General features: G+C 47.6%; 1 protein-coding gene across 9 annotated transcripts in view; it reads right to left on the bottom strand.

Annotated features, from left to right (window-relative positions):
* Positions 1–20,484, bottom strand: part of ARSG (arylsulfatase G) — a 122,657-nt gene that overhangs the window by 63,396 nt on the left and 38,777 nt on the right. For 7 of the 9 annotated variants that reach the window (XR_005212900.1, XM_037810800.1, XM_037810798.1 and 4 more), the window contains exon 2: positions 5,364–6,185. Coding sequence is in view for 8 of the 9 variants with exons in the window: in XM_037810800.1 (XP_037666728.1) it covers positions 5,364–5,581 (218 nt within the window). In the remaining variant the exon portion in view is untranslated. Of the gene's footprint in view, positions 1–5,363; positions 6,186–14,843; positions 14,976–20,279; positions 20,463–20,484 lie in introns of those variants that run through there. The other 2 variants (XM_037810794.1, XM_037810795.1) reach the window with 2 other exon arrangements.

The raw sequence follows: 20,484 nt of genomic DNA, 5'->3' as shown, positions 1-20,484 counted from the left end.
TGATTTGTGGTAGCTTTCATTTTTCCATTAGTTTATCATTAATGTTGGTAATCTGCAAACTAGTTAATGTACACACTAATCTTCTCTCACAAGGTAGGGCCTCACTTTCCCCATATGTGATATGGCGGTGTGGTTGGTTTTTACCTGTGCTACTGTGAAGGTCAAAGCTCAAGGTCATGGGGTCTTAGGCCACAATCCCTATTTTAGCTCCATGTAAATGGAGTTTCAGGAGTCTGAAAAGGGATGCCACAACATAAAGGCACTGAAAGATTCTGCTTTTCTTCCTTAAAGGATTCCTTTTTTATCTGCAACAACGGATGACATCACAAATATATTGTGACTGGGGCCCATTCCATCCACAAAATTGGCAAATTGCATCTATCAAAACCAAGTTTAAAAATGAATGGTGTATCCTGGCAGGGGAGTAAAAAAAAAGGAAATGCTATAGGACCTTTATTTCAGTGTGGCTCTGGGGATCTGGTCTAGGAATGAGCAGAATCAAGCAGATTCCAAGAGGATGGCGGAGCTCTACAGCTCGGCTTGGGGAGGGATAAGGCAGGTCCAGGCAAGCACAGAGCAAGATGCTGTTGGAAAATAAACTGAGAAAAGAGGCATGACCTTCCAGCCAAGGGAGGGAAACAAGGGGAAGGGTGGTGGGATAGTGAAGCCAGTGTTCAGGGGATAACAAGAGCTAACACATATCAAGCACCAATACATGCCAGATACTCTTTCTGCTGCCTTTCAGGGTGACTCATGTACTTCTCAAAGCAACACCATGATGTAGATGCCTTTATTGCCCCCATTTTAGAGATGATCAAACTGAGGCTCAGCATTTAGTAACTAGCCCAGTGTCCCAGAGCTAGTAAGTGCTAGACCCAGGCAGCCTGGTTCCAGATCCCAGGCTGTGATTAACTCCTCTGCTCATGCCCAGGTTAGATTTAGGGGTCTAAATACTTGAACAAATATTTTCTGGGCACCTACTACCTGCCAGGCATTGTTTTAGGTACTGGAGACGTGAAGACGGTAGATAAGGCCACTCCTCTAAGGCAGCCAGTGAAAGAGACAGGCAATAAACAAGTAAACGAAGATCATTTCAGTGGCGATAATGAACTAAAACAGGAGAGGTTAGAGACATGCACAGTGAAAGGAGGCAACGCTGCAAAGAGAGCTCAAGGCTTCCCCGAGGACAGTCGCAGCACCTGAGCTAAGGCAGAAAGGATGCAAGAGGACCAGCCATTCAAAGCCTGACAGGTGAGCTTCCCAGGCAGAGAGAACAGCCAGTGCAAGAGCCTGAGGCAGGAGAAAGCGTGTGCTAGGAGCACGGGGAGGGCTTGGAGATGAAGCCAGAAGTAGACGGGCAAGATGGCAGGCATCTGCGATTACTGCAATCACACATCCCTTTTCAATGATTGACATCTCAACTGCATTTCTCAAGTTATCACATAACTGGACAGCACAAAAGTCCTTTGTCACAGAGTCGAGACGTCATTCTGCAGGTTACTCTTACGCAAGCCTCAGCCAGATATTACAAATTGCCACGGTATGTCAAGCCCCAATCAACAGTACCCCTGAGAACCCTAAAGAAAACCCAGGGCTCTAAGACTCTATAAAAGTTTTACTTATTAGGTTTATTTTCCAGAAACTTAAAACTTCCAGATTGTTCCTATGCCAGACAAGCCCAAAACGTAGCGGTAACAGTCTCTCCCAGAACATCAACCGGTTGAAATCCCCTATCCCATAATATCAACACCACTTTTCAACACGAAGAAATTAGAGTGGTCATTGCCCAAATATCCCTGAAGACTGACAAAATGACCAAATGAGAGGGAGGAGTTGTAACAGAGAAGCTAGGATTTAACAAATGATTATGACTATTGAATCATTATATAGATATTTCCTTTTAGTTTCCAGTTTATTAGAACAGCCAGAAGGAAATATCTGAAATTGTGGAAGTGCAGTCTATACTATACTTTGAAATTGGCTCTATAACTGCCTGTTAAACTGTATTTTGAAATTTGTCACTTTTCTGTATATATGTTATATTTCACAATAAAAAATGTTAAAAAAAAAAAAAACAAAACTCCTTTGTCGGCACAAAAGGGAGACAACATGTCGAGATCCCAATCTCCTTTTCTTCAGTGGCCCCATGGCAAAGCCTGCACAGGCCTTGAAGAATACTTTTCTCTAATTCCCTTCTTCCTCCCAGCCCTTAAGGAAAAGGTTCTGGAATGAAGGAATCTGGGTTTGAATGCTGGCTTGGTCAGTCACCAACTCTGGCCAAGTTATTTAACCTCAACATCCTCAACTGTGAAATAAGAGAAACGTGGGGTGGTCGCGAGAATTAAATGGGGAAGATGCCCAAGGCCTGGCACTTTGGAAGCACCCGGCAAGGGTGAGCTATTTTTGCAGTCGTTGTGTCAAGTCATCAAATACAGGCAGAGGCCCAAAGGCAAAGAGGACCCTGGAATCCTTTGCAAGCCACCCCCCTAGAGATAAACAGGGATTGATGCCCCGTCCCCCATCTCCTCCTTCCATGATTTATCATTTGAAGCTTTCGTCATGCAAATCGGCCCATTCACACTGAAATTCAAATTGGCATTGTTTATAAAAACTCATAAACAATAATAGCTAACACAAACCTCTGAACCACGTGTGCCAGGCACTGTGCAAAATGCTTTCACTTTTCATTAAGTTCATGGGTCAACTTGGCTGGGTTAGTGTCCAGGCGTTTGCTCAAGCAAGAGCACGCTGGTTGTTACTGAGAGGGTATTTCACAGGTGGACTTGCACCCATAATCAGTCAACTGTATCTTCGGCTGATTGCATCTACTATCAACAACGACTGCCCTTGGCAAAGTGGGGAGTCTCAAGATCCATTCGGTGGGAGGTCTTAAAAGCCAGTACTGAAGATTTCAGAAGTCAGAAAGAAGCATTTCTGCCTCCTCTTTAGCCAGCCGGTGTCTCCTGAATTCAACTTTACGTCACTGGGGTTTCCAACTTGAAGCCTGCCCTCTGGAATTCGGACTTGCCAATCCCTATAGACTCATCATATATATGAGTATCATTTTAGATACATCTCTCTATATCTGTCAGTTCTGTTTCTCTGGAGAACCCTAACACTCACGGATTATTTAATTTAAGCCTGACAGCACCCTATGAAGTGGGTGCTATTATTGTCCCCATTTACAGAAGAGGAAAGCAAGGTTCGGAGGGATGATATAGCCTGCCCAGGATCACACAAAGAGGTGGCAGAGCCTGCCCTGATTCAGCGTGGCTCCAGAGCTTATCTTCTTTGGCATGATATTTAGTCTCCAATGAAGCCAAGATTTATTGAGCACCAGCTAAGTTACAGACTATCTGTAGGATATAGAGATATGTAGAAGAGTAAATAAGAAGGAGACAGTAAAACAGACGTTTTCTGAGCCACTCTCAGACCCCGCTGGGCAATAAGAGTGCAGTCAGAAGGCCGTGGCTCCCCCAACCGAGAGAGGCCAGTGATGAGTCAATCACGGCTCACAGGAAGCATGGTTTTCCTGTCAACAAAGCACCGAGTGAAAAGCTGTCGACCTCAGACCAGAGGGCTGACTCCTTGGCCGCTGTCACAGTCACAGAGGGGAGAAGAAAGGAGCAGCGCCCACCAAACTGCGTTTGCATCTGGCCCCGAGATGCCCTTCCTCTCTGGATGAGAATGTGCCGCTGGGCACAGCTTGTGAGAACGTCCAGGCCTCGCAATCTCGGTTAAATAACAGGTTTGGTATTTCCCCACCAACCCCCTTAAGAATGAAAGCAAGGGGGGGATTTAAGTATTTGGCAACCCAGGTCCCTGGGAGGATCCCCTAAAAGCCATGGATTAATGTGCTCCTCAGAAAAAAATTCCCAGGTGCAAAGTTTGGGGTGACATTTCAGAGCATCTTGGATTCCTAAAACCTCTTTGTTGACAAATATTTATTAATTCCACCTAGGTGCCAGCCCTAGGCCGGATGCTAGGAATATTACAGGGGGCAGAACAGACAGGGTCTCAGCCTTCCAGAAACCCGGAGCTAGAAGGGAGGCGAGGCAAGTAAACAAGCACCATGAAGGGTGACAGGGACAGCAGAGGGAGAACAGAGGTATCTGAGAAAGCGTTCTTGATGTGGAACTGAGACCTAACTAATGGGTAGAAACTAATACTAATTAGCCAGGGGAAAAGGAAAGTAAACCAAGAAGAGGGAATGGAATAGGGAGGCCCAAACAGAGGTGGGCAATGAGTGAACACAGCTAGAAGACAGAAGGGGCAGAGCAGAGAGCCAGTTAGGAGGGGGAGCTGGTCTTGTTAGATGTCGCACAGTCTGATTTTATCCTGAAGCCAAAGGATGCCTCTAAAGGACAGGAAGCAGAGGACTGAGTTTCTATAAAGTTCATTAAGGCTGAAGTGAGGCAGACGGACTGGAGTAGGTTGAGGCCAGAAGTAGGGACCTCAGGGGTTCTGTATCTCAGGAAAAGTTCTCAGCTTGAGGATGCGAGTGGTCAGAAGGCTGTGGAGTCCCATGTGTTGTCCTAAGGAGCCATCTAGAATTATTCCCATTGAGCTTAATGGAGAAGTTTAACCCTTTGCAGCCAGGACTGGTGCTGGTCCATCAGATCAATGTTAGCCTAAGAAAAACACCCTCAAGTCTGAAAGCTCTGCCCTTGTTCTTGGTCTAAGCAAGGGAAGGGGCCAGGCATTAGGACAAAAGTCTGTGCTGGCTCCTTTACAAACATTTCAACCCATCTACATGCACCTCCCACCCCTTTTGTGGTCCCTTAGAGTTAAGTGTACCTTAAATGGACTAATACATCATGTCTGCTTATAAATAACTCCTTTTGCCTTTGTGTGTGGTGCTAAATATTCTGTGTGAAAGAAGTCTCTCCATGTTCCAGTGGCCTAGTCGACTCTTAGTTGCTCTCCAAAGGTCACCTTCGTTCTTGAACCCCTAGGCTGGGTTCTACACCTTCCCCTCTGAACTCCAAAAATTCCTGATGCGGCCTCTTTCACGAGACTGTAATCATAACTTTCATTTTAACCTATCTCCTCTACCAGACACTAAATACCTTGAGGGAAATGACTTTCGCCTTCACCTCTAGTTTCCCTTTTCCCTACATAAAATACAACAATAAATGTTATTGGCTGGCTGGCTGGCTGGCTGGCTGGCTGGATGGATGGATGGTTTTCTCATGCTATACTAGCTTCAAACCAAAATAATAATAATAATAATAACAATAATAATAATAAACAAAAAGTCCACATGGACCCATCAACTGCCCTTCAAGTGCTTTCAAGGGCCCCCAAGAGTTTTCACGGTAAGACATCCAAAGAGATGCCACCTTGACATCTTCAAGACTCACCTCATTCCCTCGGCAGCCATCTTATCAAGGCGGGCAGTGTCCTTTGTTTCAGCCCAGTTCACTCCCAGGTCACCCCAGCCCATGTCATCAGCCAAAATGATCACGAAATTTGGTTTCTGGTCTCTTGTTTCCCCATGGAAGCAAAACTCCACAGCAGGATAAAGAAATCCTGAGAAACTCACCCCCACCAACAAAACCTTTAGAAAAAGCCAGCCCATGGTGGTAAACAGAGGATTCTGATTGTCTGGGGTGATGGCGAGCCACCACTAGAGACTTTTCCAAGAGATCCCTTCTGCTCACTTTCAATGTGGGAAGTCCATGGAGAGCAGCAGTGGAGTTTGCAGGGAGAAAGTACTGGTGGCAGTGCTGGTGGTGATGGTGACAGGAGTGGTAGCAGCAGCGGTGCTACAGAAACGAGGCCCCCATCTGGAATTCTGATTCAGGAATCAGGACACTTGCAACTCCTCATTTGGTTTGACCCTCTTCAGTCAATGTTTCCCCACCAACAGCTTACAGCTCAGTAAGATAAGTGGTTGTGTGCAAGAATGAGACATTCAGCATCAACAATTACTCTTTTTCACTTGGATTCTGTGAACTGTTCCAAGGTTGATCTATCATGGCCACTTAGAAAGTGACTCTTCTGTATTCACCGACTTTTAGAGCCGCAGCTCAAGCCTCACATTTGTTTGGGACCCCAGCTGGTGACTGCGGGGTAAGTTCTTGCATCTGCAGGACACCTGGATAGTCTAGAAGCCGCAATTGGCCCCTGAATGAGTTTCTAAGTTCCAGATGGCAGTGGGCTTCATGTTTCTGTAAGGTTTCCTGAAAGAACAAAAATTGACAAGAAAACAGAGTTAAAACTGCCAGTGCAGCTGTGTTGTACACAGTAGCTTAGGAAATAATCACTTTTCCAGGCCAACAGATGTTTTCCTTCTTATTCAAGTATTTAACTGGCTCATCATTTTCTCCACCTGAAAAATAGTGATGACAATAGTATTCACAATGGACCACTAGTCATTAGAGGTTGGGCAGTAGAGATGCTCTCTCCCAACCCACGCACTGTACAAATGAGAATACCGAGGCCCAGTGACCTGATGGATAAGGATCAGCACCCGGTGCTGCTAAATTCCAGGCCGCCCTCCCCCTCCCCACCACACTTCTCTGATTCCCAAGAAATTTCCAAATTAGTTGTGACCTTATCAAGTGCAACGAAAATTCTAGAAAAAAAGGTAAGACTCTTATTACCAAGATATGATTCTTTATAAAAAGTCGTGCTATAAACTAGCACTGCTATATAAAATTCTTGATAGAAATTAATTTGGAAAAAATGGAAAGGTAAAAAAATGTTAATGGTAGACTGTAGGTGGCGGACATATGGGTGTTTGAAAATTTTCATAGTAAAAGCTTTTTTTCTTTTTAAAGAAAATGTGTCCTATATTCTGACAAGGTAACTTTTGATAAGAAAATCTAAAGACTTGCTAGACCAGTGCTTCTCACACTTGAATGTGCATATGCATCAGCTGGGGACTTTATTAAGATGCAGATTCAGTAGGCATGCCCCCAGGGCCTGGGAATCTGTATTTCTAACAATGACCAGGGTGAGGCCAATATGGCTAGTCCTTGGAACACACTGAGTAAGTAGCAAGTAGAAGAAAGCAAATATATCATGAATCTGGTCTTAGAAGAAAACGGACACTGCTTAACCTAACTAATGATGACTCAGCTTCAGCAGACAAGCACAAAAGCAACAAATCAAATGGAGCCGTGAAAGACAGGAATTACAGCCTATGTTTTTAGCTGCAGGTTATAAACGGAGCAGAAAACAAGATCATGTTACCTTTAGTTCATTTTAAAACCCAAAATTTACAAGGTTATTAAGGAGACATTGGGAGTTAAAATTTTGGAGCAAATAAGAATCTCAACCCGAACCATGAAGGGGATTAAAAGAGAACCAATTTATAGCACATGAAGATGCTGTTAGCGCTGTGACTGCCATGGATGTTATCTCCAGTTGTGTATCCATGCCCTTGAGGAAGGAATGCAGAGCTGACGAAATCAGCCAGCCAACCCAATGGTCAACCCAAGGGGATGGGGGAGGCTGGAGGTATGTAAATTCAGGAAGATCTAGATAAATTCAGAAGGATGGGCAGATACATAATCAAAATAAAAGGAAGTCCAAATAAACTCATGGTCATCTGGAGGCCAATGAATCAATTGTTCAGAAATGGAAACTCTACCATCTTCCAAAAGGAGAGTTATTTTTTCAAACTCAATTAGATTCAACCGGTATTTGTTGATCTTGAGGCCCCGAAGACTTCTCTCTTTCTGCAAAAATGAGCCCTTGCTCAAGGAGGGTGCTTAACAAAAACTTGTTGACTGGCTGCTTGATTCTTAGCCTCACTCTACTGGTCCTGGCCATGAGCAATGTCACAGGAGGCTTTTCTTCTTAAAGCTACTTAGCTTGGAACACCAGAGTGGCCTCATTCCTCATCAATAATCCATTTTGGAATGACCCAACACACAAGACTTCAGGCCAAAAAAAAAAAAAAATTCACTTAAGAAAAAAGTCAAAATTAAGGTGGGAGCATAAATAAACAGATTGTTTTTCTTTAGCATTCCATGGTAAAACATTCCTTTGAGGATTTTCAAAGAGAATCATTAATACTTAAAATTTTCATAGAATGGAAATAAGCTAATTTAACCAGTATGGCCATTGCATTATCCTTCACGCCAACATGTCCAGGGAGACATTTAATTCTTTCCCCATTTATTTTTTCAACTAAAGGGAAAAGACAAACCAGACATTCAAAGAATGGATTCCAAACCACGGAATGCAATTAAGGTCCAAGCTGTGACTTTAAGCTCAGGTGCCTTGAAGAAATTGGCCCAAGTTGCTGCCCTCAGACCTTATCTGCCGTTACTTCTCAACTTTTTCTTTATGTGTCACCCTCCCACTCCCAGAAAAGAGTGAGCACAGGCAAAGAGCACTCCTCTGGACTAAGAAAGAAAGGAGGAGTCTTTGACAAATAAAGCATTCACCCTTCTTCCCAATGGGGAGGCAAGCACTGGACCCTGTTACTCAAGTCTCACAATGGAGGCCCATTTGTTTCATCAGCACGTAATTGGCTATGGGAGATCCTTGCTGCTATGAGTTGAATTGTGTCCCCCAAAAAGATATGTTGAAGCCCTAATCCCCAAGACCTCAGAACACAACCTTTATTTTGGAAACAGTGTCTTTACAGATGGAATCAAGGCATTTGTGAGGTCAGACTGGAATAGACTGGGCCCTTGACCTACTGTGACTGCTGTCCTTATGAGGACAGAGGAGACACAGGGGCAAGGCCATGTGACAGCTGAGGTGGAGATTGCAGTGATGCTCCCACAGGCCAAGGGATGCCGAGGATGACCGGCAAACCACCAGAGGCCAGGAAGAGGCAAGGAAGGACACTCCCCTACGGGTTTCAGAGGGAGCACGGCCCTTCCAACTCCTTGATTTCAGACCTCCAGCCTCCAGAAGCAGGAGACCATGAATTTCTGTTGTTCTGAGCCACCCAAATGATGGTCCTTTGCTACGGCAGTCCTAGGAAATCAAGAGACTTACTGAACCTAAAGACAAACCACTCCCCATGCCTCAGGTGCCGGGTGGGCAGGAGCAGGGTGAACTTTGGTTGCCAGTCAGCTATGCCAGTGAATCTTGTTCTTCTCTGTGGACCCCGTTTTAAAGCTGGGCTGCTGGGTATGCCAGAGCTGACCTTCCCACTTTCTGGGCTGGCTCATGGGTAAAGGCACTGGTGAGCACAGAAGTGACCAACGGGTAGGCTGTAGGGAAAAGGGCTGAGATGCAAAGGGCTGAGGTCACCTGCAGACGGGAAGCCCAAGAAGTCCTTGGGCTTCCTGAGCCAATTTGCCCCATCGGCTGCCCCCGGTCCCCCACGAGCCAAGCATCCTCTCCAAGAGCACTGGACAGAGTTGAAATAACAAGACAGTCAGGCGGACCTTTCTGGCAGAGGGCTCTGTTGGTTTTCCAGAGACAAAAGCTTCTGATGAGCTGAGGCCAAAAAAGACAAAAGAGCAGGGGGCAGTGGGAGGCTCTGGTTGCAGAGCACTGTCGGGTTACCGGCTGACTCAGAACCTGCTGCCGGGTGCTGGCTGGGGGGCCGGAGGTCATGGAGGGACCCTGGACATCAGCTGCCCAAGTGCCATCTGAGATGACAGCTGACCTCGTGTATGCCCTCATTCGTCCACCAAATGGGTGCCGAGAGATAGGTCCTAACTTGGGCAGTGGCATACATAGCGAAGGAGACCGACAAAAATGTCTGCCCTCCGGCACTTTCTTTCTTCTGGGGAGAATAGGCAAAATAAATAAAATAAGCAAAACCTAAGTGCTGTGGACAAATCGAAACAGAAAGGGTACCAGTATTGTGAGGGCGAGCAGGCCGCAGCGGTAAAGAGGGCGGTCAGGCACCTCCTCTCTGAGAAGGCCAGGTGTGTGTAAGAACTGAAGGAGGGAAGGGAGTGAGCAATGTAGCATTCCGGGAAACGGACATCAGACAGAGCACATCAGAGAAACCAGCCAGGGCAAAGGTCTGGCCCATGTTTGAGCAAGAGTGGCAAGATCTGACTTACATCCTAGCAGAATCCCTCAGGCCGCTCTGCTGAGAAGCAATAAAGGCCCTGAAGAGTGGCAAGGGAGGAAGCTGAGAGGTTAGGAGCCCATGGCCTCAGTCCAGGTGAGTCCAGGTGAGAGACAGTGCCCCCTCAGGTGCCGACCTGAGCTTGCACGACCCTAAGACTCAGGGCTGCCTTAAGTTTTGCACCCAGCGGGCCTCGCTTGCCCCAGGTGGAGATGAAAACCCAGTTACCACGGTAGCCAGGAGAAACGGTTATTTAATGTCAAAGCATAATAAACATCCTCTCGCTCCTTCCCTTGCCCCTAGACCTCAGCATGTCCGTTTGGGGCTGGCCCAAACACAAAAGATTGCATGTTATAGTGTACCTGGGGGGCCTGCTCTTAGCTCAAAAGAGGGTGCAGAGAACATTCCTGATTGCCTAGGAAAGCAGTTTCACTTAAATAATTAGCAGCTCATTGAAATGCCTTTTTTCTTTTTTTAAGCTTGGAGACCTCAAGCCAGACCCTGTTAATTGGGAATATCACTTCAATGAACCAAACAATGCCAGGAAACCCATCCAGAGGGGCACGTGACATCCAGCCCAGTTTCAGGCTGGGACCACCTGTCAGGGCCGTCACACACCTGGCCTTCTCAGAGAGGAGGTGCCTGACCGCCCTCTTTACCGCTGCGGCCTGCTCGCCCTCACAATACTGGTACCTTTCTGCTTCGATTTGCTCCACAACACTTAGGTTTTGCTTATTTTATTTATTTTGCCTCTTCTCCCCAGAAGAAAGAAAGTGCTGGAGGACAGACATTTTTGTTGGTCTCCTTCGCCATGTATGCCACTGCCCAGGTTAGGACCTGTCTCTCAGTACCCGTTTGGTGGAGGAATGAGGGCATACATGAGGGGCAGGGGCCAGTCTGGGAGAGCATTAACCTCCCCTTTTGTGGGACATAACACCCAGGGGAGTGAATCTCCCTGGCAACATGGGACACAAATCCTGGGAATGAAACTGGCCCTGGCATCAAAGGATTGGAAGTGCCTTCTTAAAAGGGGTAAAAGAAAGGTAACAAAATAAGGTTTCAGTGGCTAAGAGACTTCAAATAGACTTGAGAGATCCTGGAGGTTACTCTTATGCAAGATTCAGCTAGATATCCCAAATGGTCACAGTTTGCCAAGCCCTAACCAACAGAGGTCCTAAAATACTAGGTCTCTATCTGAGACTCTATAGAAGTTTCACTCACTAGGTTTATTTTTCAGAAACTTAAAACCTCCAGACTGTTCCTATGCCAGATAAGTCCCAAAACCCAGAAGCAACAGCTGCTTCAAGAATGTCAACCAGATGCAGCCCCCTTCTCCATAATGTCAACACCCCTTTTCAATATGAACAAGTTAGGGTGGTCACTGCTGAGATATCCCTGAAGATTGAGAAAGTGATCAAATGAGAGAGAGGGGTAGCAACAGACAAGACAGGATTTAACAAAGGATTAGGATTCCTATACTGAATCTTTATATAAACATATATTTTTTAGATGCTAGGGTATTAGAATAGCTAGGAGGAAATAACTGAAATGGTGAAAATTCTTTGAAATTTGCTCTATAGCTACTCATTAAATTGTACTTTGAAAGTTATCACCTTTCTGTATATATGTTATATTTCACAATAAGGAAATAGCTGAAACTTTGGAACTGTAATCCATAACATTCTTTGAAATTCGCTACATAAATACTTGTTAAATCATACTTTGAAAGTTGTCACCTCTCTGCACATATATCTCACAATAAGGAAATAACTGAAATTGTGGAACTGTAACCAGTAACATTCTTTGAAATTTCCTCTCTAACTACTTGTTAAATTGTACTTTTAAAGTTATCACTTTTCTGTTTATATATTTCACAATAAAAAATGTAAAAAAAAAAAAAAAAAATTCAGCCATAGCAAACTTCCCCAGCACCAAACACAATGTGAGAATGAAACAACCCAACACAAGGGAAGCCTAAACACAGTGCCTGCTCAAAAATGTGCTCAGAAACATTGGCTGTTGTTATTACATCTCTTGATTTTTTGAGGATAAACACAACGAATATGAAAACTTTTCAAAAGTATGATGAAGCCCAAAGCCTTACTAAAATTAATATTAAACAAAACTATTGTGAGTGTAGATGGTGAAATCCAGACTCCCTGCAGCTACTGGCTAAATTTTTGCCAGAACCGTTTGTCTGTGTGCTCCGCTGTTTGATTCTGAACCCCAGAGAAAGTTGAAGCTAAAAACACCACTGTCACAAGCAATGTCAAGGACAAAGTGAAGAGTCATTCTGGTTTGCATTTTCAAAGCCCTAAACTATGTTACCTTCTCACACAATCCCCGTGGCCTCTTGTGCCGTCTTGGCTAGAACTGAGCCAAGTATCCTTGGCTGGGCAGGCTCTGCTGACAGCTAGCATGATTCTTGAAGAGCAGTGCCTACCAGAAAATCTGGTTTGGGACAACGTCACTGTATGGGGCCAAGTCAAGATGTAAGGTGGGGGTGAGGGAATCCCCCTTTGCTGACACCACTTCAAAGTGGGAAATACATTTCACTATCAGAACGATCAGAAAGAAATAGCCCATGGCACTAGGATCAGGTGCCCTAGCAAGAAAGATACACAAATCTAGGATATAAGGTCCAGGAGGGCAGTGACATTTACTTCATGCACTGCATAATCCTGGTACGTAGGAGACAGGGTGTTCAATAAATATTTGCTGAGTGACTGCATCTAACGTGAACAAGTATGGCCACACAAGCTCTGTCCTGCCTTGAACATCCAGCTTCATGTCATCATTTCCTCAACCTCAGATGACCTTTCCAAGTTGTCTTTCCTCAGAGATGCTCACTTATAATTCTCACTTGTAAAAACCTGCACTTGTTGAAATGCCGCTTAAAGGAATAACCACACGCTTGTCCTGTCTTCTGAAGTAGACAGTACACACTTTGCAAGAAGGAATCGCATCCTCTGGGGTGTGGCTTTCAGGTCTGGGAGGCGACCGCACCAGCAGCACTCACGGGTGGGCTGTGAATGAGAGCAGCTGAGCCGAGAGAGGAGCCACGGGCGTGGAATGAGCAGATTGGGTTCTCAGGACTCAGTCCGGCCAGGTATCCCACCGAGCGTTTGACACACCTCACCTCCTGTCCCCAGCACAGTCCCGGAGCACCCTTCTAGCTTCTTGGTGTCACCCCCCGACCATCTAGAACTGCGTGGATGCACTGCCCCTAAAGGGTTAAAATGGAAACTTAACTCTGCAGACTGTTCCAGGAAGAGTGAACCCAGGGAAGCAAGCAGCAGGACCGGCAGTGCGTGTTAGACAGGACGGAGGGAGCCATCATCTCCCTTCAGCCAGGAGACGAAGCAGGAGAGCAGGTTTTCAGTCCTTGGGCCCTGGGGAACAGGGCGGGTGGGGCAACTTCAACCCTCCCAAAGAGAGCCTTGTTTGATCGGGGTGAAACCCAGTGGCCCCGTACACAGCAGTAATCTCAAACAGCACTTTCCAACACTCCCCATTAGACTGCATGACCCACAACCGTGTTGTAAAAGTTCAATACGACGTAGTCATTCCTGAATGCGACATGATTAAAATGATTTTGTTCTGAGTGTTTTTTTAAAAAGATTTTTGCCACAGGCTGGAAATAACTTATAGAGGCTTCCTCAAGGCGATGTTCTCTCTCTCTCTCTCTTTTTTTTTTCTCTTTAAGGCGTGAGAAGATGACTAAACCACAGGAGCAGTAAATTGTGAAGACTGAACAGTTTGGGAACAAAATTCAGTATTGAACTCAAATCAAATTTGCTCTAGAGTTTATGAGACACACCCAGTGATACATCATCAATACTGCACCCAACGTCAAGCAGGCGTGATAGCAGTCAGACCATGATAGGTCCCCAGTGCTATGGGTGGGGAGGGTCCCTGCTGTCCCCGGATACAACATGCCCGTTCCCACCTCCCCCCGCCTTCCCTGCTATTCGCCACCCACCCGTCCCTCACCAGCTCAACCACCCCCTTGCCAGTCCTCACAAGGTCTTTCTCTCCTGCCCTGGGCCTCCCTGGTCTCCACACTTCTCAAATCCCCCAGCAGTTACAGGTTGAAAGAGTTTCCAAGCAAGGACTGTGGAGCATCACAGCCCTGAGCCACTCACGGGCGTCATCTCAGTTAACCGAGCAGCATAGCGCCAAGTCCCGTGTACATCAGCCCTGTGAAGTCAGTGTTATTCTTAGTATCCTCGATTCACAGATGGACAGACTGAGAGGGGACATAGCTAGTGAGGGCCGAGCTGGGATTCCAAGTCGGGCTTCAGAGCCTGTGTTCTCATGCTTCTTACATTTACAGCATCCTACATTTGCTCTTGGTTACTTATCCCTCTGCCTCTCACAGCTCACTATAGTGTCTGGGGCTTGTCTATCTCACCCGAAAGAAATTAACTGTGAGGGTGGGGACCACACCTTTCTGTCCTCCTAGTAATAGGGACTATACTCAGTGGCTGTCTTAGGTGGCCAGGACCCCTAGAACCACAAACCGGTTGGCTTAAAGAACAGGATTTATTGTCTCTCAGTTTTGGAGGCTGGACGTGCAAAATCAAGGTGCTGGCAGGCCATGCTTTCACCAACGCCTGTAGCGTTCGGGTGGCAGCTTGCCGGCGACCCACAGCTCCATTGCTGCCTCCGCCACATGGCGTCTGTCCCCTCCTGTCTCCTCCTCCTTGGCTGTCTGTCCGTTCCTGTCTCTTCCTCCTCCCTGGCCGTCTGTCCTCCCCTCCTGTCTCCTCCTCCTATGCCCTCTCTGCTTCTGTGGACTCCACTCTTGTTGGATGGAGGACCCCACGGTTCAGTTTGGCCTCACCTGAGAGGATCTCTGAAGTTTGTCCCACAGGTCCCGGGGTGAGGACTCGGACATGTCTTCATGGGGGGACATGATTCAATCCACAGCAGTGGACTTCAAATTCCTTTTGGTTGGGTATCTCCTAAAACAATTCTGAAAAACAATCAACCCTCTCACCATTTTAAATTATCTCAAATGTTTCACTGGAGCTTTAAGTAGCTGCAAAAGATACAATTTTGATTGCATTTGTAAATGATGGCTTTTGAAATAAGACTATTAAACCACTCTTTTAAATGTACCTGGGGTAATATAAACACCACAGAACTTGATATCCTCTGCTTTAAAAATTGCAGTTAAGTTGGAAATTTTACATCGTTTCTTTTTCTCAACACTGTATTTCCATTCTACTCCCCTTTCAGAATTCTATCCCTATATGATTTTATGTTCAAAAGTACTTTATTGATGACCTAATCCTACTTCCCTATGCGGTCGTAGTTGACTTGTCTGGGGGGGGGAGGTGGCGGCCGGTTGCCAAATTCTAGGCTTTTAGGATTGCTTGGAGGGTACTGGCGGCGGGGGCTCTTTCCCGGAGGCGAGGGCGAGGCGGGGGACTGGGCCCGGTCCCCGGCGTAGGCGTGCAAAGTATGGAGGGCGGCGAGAAAGGAACAGGCGGGACACGGTTCTTTTAGGGTGAAGAAGCCAAGAGAGTTTATTAGGGGAGAGTACAAGCTTATATCGGGCGTTTAGAGGGCGGGGTAGCTGTAGAGGTTAAAGGCTTGGATTGGTTTTGAGAGGGCGCGGAGGTTGATTGAAAAGGGGCGAGAGTTGCTCCGGTAACGGTGTCTGGCAACAATGTATGCGCACTGGTGGTGATGGGAGTTGCACTGGCAACGGGGAGTGTCTGGGCAAGATAAGGGGGTGGGGAAAAGGCGGTTCCCTCTGGCAAGCCTCCCCTAACAGTGGTATTTTGGGTGAGGAAATGGGGCCTGCTTCTGGCCTCACTTTCCCAGGCCCAGGGGGCTGCGGAGGGCGCTGTCGCCCGTGCCCACCACCCTCCCCAGGGGCTGATCAGGTCCCCCAGCCCAGGCCCGCCAAGTTGAAGCACGTAATCAGTGTCCCGCACCCTAATACAAACTCTGCATATAAATGGAAATTTAAGTTTTTACACTTTTCTCCCAGAGCAAAAAAAAAAAAACACAGAAAACCCTTCTTGATTGAGTTACTATCACTATTACTGTAAGTCATGATTTATAATAAAACAATGTATATTATAAATTCTGACAAGTTGTTATTAAACATAAAGGTAAATGTTATTGAAAATTCATCTTTAATGAGATGGACTAGGCGGGGGTAGAACAGATGGACTTGAAGAAAGGTTTCCCCAATATCAATATTTTGATGTTCCCCAGAGGTTTTTACAGCTGGAGAAAAACACCATAGTAAGACGCAAACTGGAGAAGGTCAACTGGGCAGGGCCACCAGCTTTGTACCACAGGCAAGTTCTCAGGCAGATCAGTTTTAGGAAAGAGCTGATGTTCTGAAAACTGATTCCCTAAAAACTATCTGTGCCCAAGAACCCCTTGGCAAATCTTAAAATTCCCCCAGGAGCAAGCATTACTCGAGTTTGAAGGCCCCTGCCTTCCTTCAAACCATCGGATTTGGGGATGGAGAGGTGGGGAAGTCCACAAACCACAAGATAAACCCAGCACGCCTCCCTGGAATATCTGCTCACTGAAAAGTCTTCTGGATGGAAAAGTGTGAGAGGCTCTCCACTGTCTAGAGAAGCAAATATTAACATTTTACTGCAAGACTCTGCTTCAACGGAGTACAAGTCCAGCACCCAGAAGTAAGATGAGGTGCGGGGAGAGAGGCACAGGGACAGGAAGGGGGAGAGTGGAAGGGTAGGAGATCAAGGCCTCCTAAGAAGGTCCCTTAATACTCCTCTCCTTTACTGGCTGCCCTGAAGACCCAGCTCTGAAAGCAGGCTGGTGGGACCCTCTCCTCTGAGCTCCATCCGAGATTCCTTTCAATCTACTTACCCCAAGTTGAACTTCTCACAGGCTGGTAAGTGTGGTGAGCTTATTTGCAAGCCAGGGTCATATCTGCCTAGCAACCCAACATGAAGACTCCTAGGACTACAAACGTTGACAGAGAACAGGCAGGCCAACTTAGCACAAAAGAATCTGTTCTCATGCAAATGACCCTAGGCAAGAGGGCTAGAAAAGAGAGAGAAGTGGGGACAGCTCTGGAGAGCCAATTTATTTCCCAAGAAGATATCTAGGGACTTTTTAAGGGCATCGTTATAACCTTGCCTACTGTAAACCAAGAACCAGAGGGGGCTCTGCCTGCCAATTGGGTTGCAACAGACAAAAATGAAGAGTCTAAGAGGGGAGCTAAGAACTTAATTTCCTGATTTGTCTGGTTCTGTACCCCAGATTCCAAAGGTTCCTTTGTTCTTATTTAGAACTAAACAGAGTTAGTTTTGTTTGGGGGGAATTTTGATTAGCATGGTAATGCAGTGCTTTCCCTCTCTTTGCTTTCCTTGGAGGAATGAAAAAAGCAGGGGTTTTCAAGTTTGGTCTAAGAAGGATTGAGGGAACAAAGTGAATCCAGCCTCTAATCAGGGCAGGCAAAAGTTAATGGTTTGCAGCTGGAGCACTGGGCAGACGCTGCACATCTGGCCACCTCCCCATCATCCAAATACAGATGGCAAATGTCACCTTTGGGCGAGCAGAGAGGGGCTCCAGTTGCAAAAGAGCCAGTGTGTATCTACAAACGTGTAACCTTAGGCAAATCCCTGCCAAGCTTTCTGCTTCGCTTTTCTCATCTGTAAAATGGAGATACTGACAGTGTCTTAACTTTGCCAGGGCTGCTGTGATAAATACCCTACAATGCGTAGGCTTAAACAATGGGAATTTACTGCCCCCCAGTTTTGGAAGCCGGAAGCCCAAAATCAAGGTCTCAACAGGCCATGCTTTCTCCCAGTCAAGCGTTCTGGTGCTGGCTTGCCACACTCCTTGGGTTCCTTGGCTTGCATCTCTGCCTCTGTCACATGGTGATCTGCCTCATTCTCTGGCTTCAACTGACTTCCGGCTTCTACTTCACCTGCTCTGTCATCTTCCTCGATTTCCTCTCCTTATAAGGTCTCCAGACATATGAATTAAGGCCCAGCCTGATTTAATTTGGCCTCATCTAAACAGGATCATCAAAGATCCTGTTCACAAATGAGTCCTCACCTTAACTAATAACATCTTCAGAGGTCTTATCTACAAAGGGGTTCACACCCGCAGGACCTGGGTTTAGGACCTGAAAACGTCTTTTCTGGGGAGCACCAGCAGGTAAGTGTCAGATTCAGAAAGCTGCTGATGGGGTTAAAATTAGATCATGCTGAGTATGGCACTTAAAATGGTGTCAAGAACAAAGCAAACATGCAAAAAAAAGTTATTATTTATTATTATTATTATTATTATTACAATTATGCCCTCCAAAAAGCCAGTGGTTTCACTTGGTTGAATACTCAGATGTAACCTTTCCAATCATTCATTCATTCACCCCTATGCCTTTTGACATTATTTGTCTGATTTTTAACATCAGGAGGCTGAAGCACCAAGATCTTAGGTGACTTGCCGAGGATTACCCAGTTAAAAATGATGGTCTGTGCCCCTGGGTTCCTGAGCAGACTCAATACCACACGTTCAGTGTGATGTTAAACATGGCAATGCCACCTGAGTTCAGCAGCAGGTCTGATACACTGGAACATCCTAAGATCAAAGGTGGCAAATACCATCAGTCCTGTTTTAGCATTAAGTGTTTCCACTTTAGTGATTAAAATCAGTTTCTACATATCCTTACACATGGATTCTTTGAAGAACGACTCAAAAAAGAATTGCTTGCAAGGCTGTGCTGGAGCCAGCAATTGGACTTGGTAAGCCATGAATAAAAATAGCAATAAGAGCTTATGAGTCCTGAGGAGTTACCAGATGCCAGTTACTGTGCTCCCGGCTTCACACCGTAAACAGAATTTTGCACTCTGGGGAGTCCTGCCATCAACTCCATTTTACAGATCTGGGAATTGATGCTCTAAGAAGTTACACCTATGAGGCTGCAAAGCTACTCAGTGGCACCCCAGTTCTACAGTACTGGCTCTAACAGGGCACTCGGCACCAGCACAACTGCTCCCCACCTAACCCATGCCAGGGCATGTTAACAGCAACGGATGGCATTTAACCCAGCAGACCCTATCCCCAAATCATGGGAAATCAGGCAGCGAGCAAGAAAGGCTTTTTATTAAAATTCAGATCCCCGACTCTGTCCCGGTGGCGACTCCGTGCACATAGTCCCAAACCAGGCTCTCTTGAGTTGCCGACATAAGACTCATCCCCCAGAACATCAGTGAAGAGGACAGCCTGTGCCAATGTCGGCAGAGGAGGGCGAAGAATAAAGCCCGTGCTTTCGAGCAGATCCCAAGTCGGCCCTGGAGATGTAAGGTGGACACCAGGAAGCGCCCCCGCGGGCTCTGAAATCCCTGGGACCCGACACACTGCTTTGTCCCCACGAGCTCGTAATTGAGGTTTCCTGTGCATCATCTGCTTCGTTCACAGTGACCTTGGGGTCGGGGACTTGGGGATTAGGGACACATAGTCCCCAAACCTCTGGGTCCCCTATGGGGAAGAAGGAGGTCCCCCTCTGCGGGCAATCGGCCGTGCACCTGTGTGGACGTAGCTTCCCGCCTGGGCTGGAGGGTGCGCGCGCGCCCCGGGCCGGGATGCTGACTCGGCCCGGCTGCTCACATTCCTTTCGCATCCCTTTCGCGCGACGGGGATGCTGTTGCTGCAGCAGCATCACCAAAGGGGGTTTGGGGGAGGGACAAGGAACCGTAGGAGCCCGGCCATTCGCTCCCTAGGGCCCACTGCGGCAGTCGCGTCCGCCCCCCACCTCCCGGAAGGGGAACGGTGGGGGTGCGCAAGTTGACGAAATTGGGGGAAGTGGGCGCGGGAGGAGGAACTCAGGGTTCGCGGCGCCGCGCGCGCAGATCACACCCAAACTGGAAGGAACCTGTTCTGCCCGGGGCGGGCGCCCAGTCGCCGCAGCCGCGAGCGCCGTGTGAAACCAGCCCTGGCGCGCGCGCGCCACCCCAGACCACCCCTGCACCCCCTGCTCCCGACTCCCAAGTCTTCGGGGTGCGGGCTGGGCGTGGGTGCGCCGGAGGACTGCGAGACGGAGCGGCGCGTCCGGCCGGGGGTGCAGGGAGGGAAGGTGGCAGGCGCCCCCGGATACCCCTGCCTGCCTGCGTTCCCCGTTTGCACTGCAGCCGGGTTCCTGGGTCTGGGTCTGGTCGAGCAGAGCGCGCAGAGCCCTGCCCGTGGGGAAGGGGGCGCCGTACCCAGGACCCCAGCGGCACTAATGGGGGCGGCCCTGCGGGCCCCCGCCGCGGCTCGGGGAGAGAGATGCCTTTACCTTGCGTGACCCTCAGCCCCGGCCGCAGGCGGGAGGGCGCGCGCCCGGCGCGGTCCCGACCCACGTGGGCCCGCGCGCGCACGGCAGGCCCCCTCCTTCCCGGCGCTCGCAGCACATGGTCGGCGGCGGCGGCGGCGGCGGCGCGCCCCCGAGGCCGGCGGAGACCGGCTGCAGCCGGTATAGGATAGGAGATAGGCAGCGGCGC

This window comes from Choloepus didactylus, chromosome 18 (assembly GCF_015220235.1).
Source record: "Choloepus didactylus isolate mChoDid1 chromosome 18, mChoDid1.pri, whole genome shotgun sequence".
Classification (NCBI taxonomy): domain Eukaryota; kingdom Metazoa; phylum Chordata; class Mammalia; order Pilosa; family Megalonychidae; genus Choloepus; species Choloepus didactylus.
The sequence above is the reverse complement of the archived record's forward strand: the minus strand, read 5'-3'. Positions and strand labels throughout refer to the sequence as shown.